This window comes from Nannobrachium achirus (assembly GCF_963921795.1).
Source record: "Nannobrachium achirus genome assembly, chromosome: 8".
Lineage (NCBI taxonomy): Eukaryota > Metazoa > Chordata > Actinopteri > Myctophiformes > Myctophidae > Nannobrachium > Nannobrachium achirus.
This window is the reverse complement of record NC_137817.1, coordinates 3,975,089-3,982,588: the sequence shown is the minus strand read 5'-3', so window position 1 is coordinate 3,982,588 and position 7,500 is coordinate 3,975,089. Positions and strand designations below refer to the sequence as shown.

Here is a 7,500-nt window from a genome sequence, read left to right as displayed (position 1 = left end):
ACTGAGGTTTGATTTTTGGAGCCGTGGGCGGAGCCCATGGTCTCCCTCTGAGTGGCTTTGTGTGTCCTGTCTCACCAGTGAGATTTGTCCCGTTGAGTTCGAACAGTACCTTTTATGACCACACATGTTAAGGGAGGGGCGCTGTTTTCAGGCCAGGCACACACACGCACACACACACACAGGGGGGAACACATAGAATCAAAAACATAGATCTGGAAGTGCTCAATTTCACGGCTCCACTTCGAACCAAGGTTTGATTTTTTTCTTCCTGTTAGTCATGGCTGCCAGTTCCCACCTGATGTCATGTGGGAGTTCAGACCACTCCAGACCGTGCTGAGTGACAGCTAGCTCCAGACCGTGCTGAGTGACAGCTAGCTTGCATAACGTCCTCAGGCTAGGATTGAAGTCCAGGATGTGCAGGTCACCAGAAGGATTGAAGTCCAGGATGTGCAGGTCACCAGAAGGATTGAAGTCCAGGATGTGCAGGTCACCAGAAGGATTGAAGTCCAGGGTGTGCAGGTCACCAGAAGGGACGTTGTTTCCGTTGTCTCCTCCATGGATGATGACTATGCGATCTCCCACAATGCAACAGCTCATCCCAGACATCCTACAGGGACCTTTCCCCTTGGGCTCAACCTGCTTCCAGGAAAAGGTCTTTGGACTGAATTTCCACAGATCATCGAAGCACTGGTTCGTGTTGTTGTAGCCACCACATATGTACAGCTCTCCATTGTAGGCAAAGGCTGAATGATACATACGCTCTTCTGGGAGAAGGTGTCCAGAAGGCACGCCGCACATCCAGCAGTTGGTCTCTGTGTCAAACACTCTGATGCTGTTGTAGAAGCTGCCCTCTGCGCACCCAAATACAAATATCTTTGTCCCGATGATGGTGGCAGAGTGATATGCTGACACATGTGGTGGAGCTCCTCTGGTGTTAATCAAAGACCAGACCATTATGGTGGTGTCCAACTTGTAGATGTCATTACTAGATCTAGTCAGCGGGTTGCGTCCTCCAAACACATACATGACCTTCTCCAGGACACAGGCTGAGTGATGGTACCCTGCTCCTGGAATAGTCCCAGAAACATTGGGTTTGAACCAGCTGTGGGTGTTAACATCAAAGGAATAAATCACATTGTAGTAAGGAGGCCAGAAGTAGACAGTCTCTTCTACCAGCGCAGCTGTGTGGCCAAGGCGCAAGGAGGGAACCTTGATGGGACTTTGTCCTCTTCCATTTGTCACTGGGGGCAGCTTCCTCCAACGCAAAGACACTGTGTTGAAGATACGGACTACAATTTGATCCCTTTTGTTATAGTGGTTGTAGTATCCTCCAAATGAGTACAGCTTGTGTCCGACTACCACAGCAGCATGGTGGTACCCTTTAGTCTTCAGATGTATCGTCCAGTGAATCATTTCACACACCAGCACCACTTTGTGATTTACAGAAGAGCTTGTTAGAAGGTAGGGCAGCTTGTTCCTAGAAGTTGCTGAATGGTGTTGTGTTGGAAAATACAATAACGGCATTTAAAAGTACAATTACATCTGACGTAATAATGATGTGATGATGACATTGCGTGTTGATATCATAGAGGCTATGCGCATGCATGAAGTGAATGGAAAATTGAGTGGCAAAGTGAGTTTAACGTTGTTGCAATCAGATAGGACTTTTCTGTTTGTATGTGGGCTGTCAAGGCCAGAAAGTAGTTTTATTGCCACTCAGTAGGCGTTCCTGCATAACTTCCGGGTATGATGATGATGTCACGCGCATACCCTCCATTGATAGATAATTACGTGATCTGGCTATTTTAGCTACTATGACATCATTGATACATATTTGGATATAGTTTAGGCATTTACAGTGTAGGCATAATACATCACAATAATAAACAAGATAACATGTCAGAACATCAACAACAATATAACCAGTAAGACTCCCTAATCGGGAGATAAGCGACCGTAGGTCACTTATCTCCACAAATAGGGCAAAAATGTGTTTTGCCAAAATCTTCCTGATCCATGTTGATGACATGAGTGTAGACATACTGTGTAGTGATTTTCGTGTTTTTAGGGCAAAATCTGTAGGAGCAGTGTCCAAAAATGTGTTTTTAAAAATCGGCCTGGAGGTGGCGCTATATGGGAGAGATTCATGTTGACGGGATGAGTGTAGACATACTGTGTACCAATTTGCGTGATTTTAGGGCAAAAATTGTAGGAGCAGTGTCCAAAAATGTGTTTTGCAAGAATCGGCCTCATGGTGGCGCTAGAAGAGGGGCATGTGAGAAATGAGGGGTGGGGTCTCCGCGTTGCCTTGACGGACGAATAGGTACCGGCCCCGGCTCTCCCGGACGCTCCTAGCCCGAGTTACGGCATTTTATGTGAGCTGCAGTGTAGGGGGTCCTCCACTGGGGGCGCCACCACTTTTGCATCCGTTCTGGAGCACCAGGAGTCGGTGGTCCCCGGGAATTCCCCGTGAGCAGCCCCGTTGGGGTGGTCATTTGGTCATTTTTGCACATTTGGTAATTTTTTACATCTGGGGGTCCCCCAGGGACCTGGGGGTCCCTGGAGCTCCGGGGGTCCTTGGAGGTTGTAGTTTGGCAGGTAAGGAACGTGTGTGCAAAATTTGGCATGGATCGGGGCAACGGTTGCGGAGATATGAGCAGGGCAAGAGTGTGACGTGTGAGGTGTGACAGACAGACTGACGGACTGACGGAGTTACTTACACTTTGTGGTGGTTTTGATAGTAAGTGCGACCTGACGGTCGCAACAAATGCATATGAATATCAATCTGAAAAAAACAATATAATCAGTAAAGGAAAAAAATGCTAACCATACAGGAAGCTATCCTGTATGGTCATTGAGTGTTTCAGTAGTGCTATGGGTTTAGGTGGAGTCTGAAAAGGTGAGTCTTCAGTCCACGGCGAAAGCTAGCGAGTGAGTCCGTTGTTCTAAGTGCGACAGGGAGTTTATTCCACAGCTTGGGGGCCAGGAAGGCAAACTGTCTCGGACGAGTGGATTTTTGTCCTGGGGCTTTTAGCGAGGGTTCTGTCTAGGGATGGCCAAATGGAGATTTTTTCTTAACCGATAACCGTCAGGCCTTATCAGTTAATTAACCGTTAACCGTTAAGGAAATGTGTTAAAAAATGCGCTATTTTAGCGATTTAAAAAAGGAAAATAGGCCTACACACGTTTTTCCCCATAATAAAGTGCTATATTTACACATTAAAAACAATAAAACTGGGGGAAACAAGAATACAAATGTTTTCTAAAAGAAATGTGTTTTTGCAAAGAAACGGTGGGATTGAAATGAGTGATCAGTCTAATGTGATGCGCTCGCCAGGCACGTGCGCACATACAGCAAAAGGGGCTTGAGCCCTTAACTTTTATGCGTCTGAAAAGGCCCTTTTAGAAATGTCAGCCCATGCCTCTCTAAAATTCTGTGCACTCCCTGGCAGTCGCCTAACGCAGCAGAAGCAGCAGCGAGACGGCGGAGACGCTCGCATGTAGCCGCATGTAGAGCAATAATTCCAATCGTATGACTTTAGGAATGGTTGAATCGGCTAAACGTGATGTCCATTTCATTCATTTTCTTCTCTCTCGGCCGTGTTTTGTGTTTGCTGATGCAGCGATCATTGAATTTGCGACTCTGAGCTTTGTTATTTTCGCATAGCCTACTATGTAACCAAGACGACTTTAGCGTTCCTCACGTCATCAACATGTAACATTAGAAAGTTGTGTTTTAAGCTCTTCTTAAACGGGATTCAATGTGACGACGGGGGTCTGTTTTGTAAAATCCAATCGACGAGGGAGCATTTGTTTCCTGATGAACAAGTCAGCGTGTACAGCAGCGTCGCACTCGTAGACTCGCAGCTGCATGAATGCATGGATGTTACACAGACATTGGTGTCCAGAAATGTGTGACCACAGCGCGTATAGTTGCATGGTTGGTGACTTGATGTTGCGTAGATATTGGTGTACAGGGCTTTTGGTGTGACACATGGGTTGATTTCCCTTTTCTTTTCTTTTTTTATCGGTCAAAATTAACCGTTAGTGCTTACCGGTAACCAATTTCTTATCGGTTTAACGGTAACGGTTAACCGTATCCCTAGTTCTGTCAGCATCCCTGTGTTGGCTGATCTAAGTGAACGGGTGGGGGTGTAGGGGTTGATCAGGTTTTGGAGGTATGGAGGAGCCATACCTTTGGCTGCTTTGAAGGTCAGCATCAGTGTTTTGTATTCAGTGCGGGCTGCAACCGGGAGCCAGTGGAGGGAGGGGAGAAGGGGGGAGACATGTGAGAACTTAGGCTGGTTGAAGACCAGTCGTGCCGCAGCATTTTGGATCAGTTGGAGAGGTTTAAGTACACATGCCGGGAGACCAGTGAGGAGAGAGTTACAATAGTCAAGTTTTGATATGACAGATGTCTGGATGAGGAGCTGGGCTGCCTCCTGGGTGAGGAACGGTCTGATTTTACGGATGTTATAGAGTGTGAACCTACAGGACCGGGTGACTGATGCAATGTGTGCCTTGAATGATAGCTGGCTGTCCAGGACCACACCAAGGTTTCTAGCAGTAGGAACTGAAGTCACCAATGCATTATCTATGGAAATTGTGAGATCTTGCATGGGGCAAGACTTAGCTGGGAAGAAGAGAAGCTCCGTCTTGTCTGGGTTCAGCTTGAGGAGGTGGGCTGACATCCACTGTGAGATGTCGGCCAGACATGCAGCGATGCGTTCTTCCACCTGGGTGGCAGAAGGGGGGAAGGACAAAACAGTTGAGTGTCATCAGCATGGCAGGATAGGATAGGTTGTGAGCAGATAATAATAATGATAATAATTAATTGCATTTTTATAGCGCTTTTCTAAGCAAGTTGCGAACTCAAAGCGCTTACAATGGTTCATTCATTCATACATTGGGATGTATGAATGAGAGATGACAGCACCAAGGGATTTGGTGTACAGGGAGAAAAGGAGAGGGCCAAGTACGGATCCCTGGGGGACGCCCGTTTGGAGGGTTCGGGGGTATGAAAGCAAACCTTTCCATGAGACCTGGTAGGTCCGGTCCGACAGGTAGGAGGAGAACCACTTTAGTGCCGTCCCGGTGATGCCTAGGTCAGCAAGGGTGTCCAGGAGCAGCTGATGATTGTGAATGCCGCATTCGATAAACAGACAGATATGCAGAGAGAGGCAGCAACACCTTGGAAACAGAGTGCTTGTGGATGGTAAGAGTCTGACGTGTTTCAATGCTCAGAAGAGCCTCAACCCAGCAGCTGCTAAGGACATGGTCATGCTGCTTCAGTTGAACCACATGATAATGAGTTTACTATCTCTCTGTCTGTCTGTCTGTGTGTGTGTGTGTGTGTGTGCGTGCGTGCGTGCGTGCGTGCGTGCGTGGGTGCGTGCGTGCGTGCGTGCGTGCGTGCGTGCGTGCGTGCGTGCGTGTGTGTGTGTGTGCGCATGCAGTCATATCAGAAATGTGAGTCACAGCGCAACTGATTAAATGCATGTGTCATTAAAAGACCAGAAGAATGAATTCACACCTAAATGAGACTCAGAGACAGAACAAACCTATATTGGTAAATTGCTATATTGAGAGAGTCATGAGAGGTACAGTACAGACAGGTCCAATGGTTCATGCTCTCTCTCTCTCTCTCACAAGATGGAGGACTAGTATACTAGTAAGACACCTCAGGGTGACTTGCTACCTCAGGGTGACATGCGACCTCGCCCTTATTCTTGGCCATCTGGCCAGTGATGTATATGGGACCTGTTACTCATATATGGAGACCCCTTCGTGATAGTTGTGTTATGTCAAAACATGCCCATATATGGACATTACCAAATATGGGCATTCTCATATATGTCCTTAATATTGATAACATAATATCCTTAATAATGTCCTTAATATTAACAATATAGGAATCTCCATATATGGGCATAAAACGTACGTTAATTAGTAATGCCAAGCAGGGCCTTGGTGAGTTATGGCCTTGGTTTGATGCCTGTGGATCTCCATATATGGGCATAAGGGGGTACCCTAACATTCTCATTTTCGGCCTTGGATTTATGACATCAGAAATCTCCATGTATGGGCATAAAAGGTCCTGTGATCACTGTGATCAACTTTCGCTTTGCCATGCAATCAACTTCAGAGCAGTGATGTGGCACAGAGTGACAGTGAGTCACAGTGATGTGTACAGGAACCACTTAAATGATGTGTGTAAATTCAACCTGCTGAAGGTTGAACTCAAGGAGAACGGCCCTTCTCAGAGTAGAGGTCATGGTTGTCCTGTTGCATGCTGGGAGATGGTCTCATCCTCTTTGGAGGATACAAAGATATCAACTGATGACCTGCTGATGAGGTGTTCGTCTTAGATCTGAGTCCAACACTGAAGACGTTATGCAAGCTGGCAGTGATTCAGTACGATCTGGAGCAGTCTAAAGTGAACTCCCTCACAACACTAGGTGTGAACTGGCAGCCATAACTAAAACACACTAGAAAGGTTCACATGCTCAGTGGAGCGCACGTCACTGCCAGGAAGTGTAACCATATATAGCATCAGTCATGTGACATATCTGTGAAGTATCACTCCATATTTCCAAATGTTTAACTGGGATTTGACAGACTGACTTACAATATTATGAAGAGGAAGAAAAGAAGAAAAGAAGAAAAAAATTAAAATCTCTCTCTCTCTCTTTCTCCAGGTACCAGTGTGTTCTGAGCGCGTGCAGTCTGAGACCGGACCTGGCTCTGCTGCCCAACTCTGACCTCACTGAGGTGACATCATTTCCGCATCCTGCAACATAGAACAGAACAGTGGTTCTAAACCTTTTCAGGCCGCAACCCCCAAAATAATCATATTTTAGCTGGGGATCCCCACCACCCTGACGAGCACTAAGAGTCGAGGCATTACATTTTGTATAACACGGTTCTATTGTGAAAATAGCCGATCTACATGCTCACAATGCCTCACGTTGCGAGGCGTTGTGAGCATGTAGATCTGCTATTTACACAATTTCTGCCTCTAATATTTGACAATTTGGACAATGTTTAATTTTGTCATTTTAGGTGCCGGCTACACAGAGCTGGATATTCCTGAAGCTAGACATTTGTTATGCGTTTGGGGCTTGCAGCCACACAAAGCTGGATATTTCGGCTGCGAAGCTGGATATTTTTTAAACCGGATAAAAAAGTGGAGAGATTGAAAAATATCCGATTCACTGGATCCGTGTAGACAGGGAACCTATGTGGATATCTGAAAAACCGGGATATATGAAATATCCAGCTCCATGTAGCCGGCGCCTTAGAGGTATTAAAAAGTCCTTAAATTGTCACTTTAGAAATGTGCAGATACCCTCTGTACACTTAAACTTTATGTTGGTTTGTTTACTGTTGAGTGAGAATACAATGTTGCACATTAAGTTAATCATCTGGGGACCCCCTAAAATAATTTGGGGACCCCCGGTTGAGAACCACTGACATAGAATATCAGAATGTAGAATATTT

At 46.1% G+C, this 7,500-nt stretch overlaps 1 protein-coding gene across 1 annotated transcript in view; it reads left to right on the top strand.

The window, feature by feature from the left end:
* Nucleotides 1-7,500, top strand: part of abcc5 (ATP-binding cassette, sub-family C (CFTR/MRP), member 5) — a gene marked incomplete at both ends in the record, with an annotated part of 61,533 nt that overhangs the window by 23,584 nt on the left and 30,449 nt on the right. Inside the window, 1 exon segment of the mRNA XM_080731145.1 lies at nt 6,699-6,771. Within this exon segment, the coding sequence (XP_080587271.1) occupies nt 6,699-6,771 (73 nt within the window).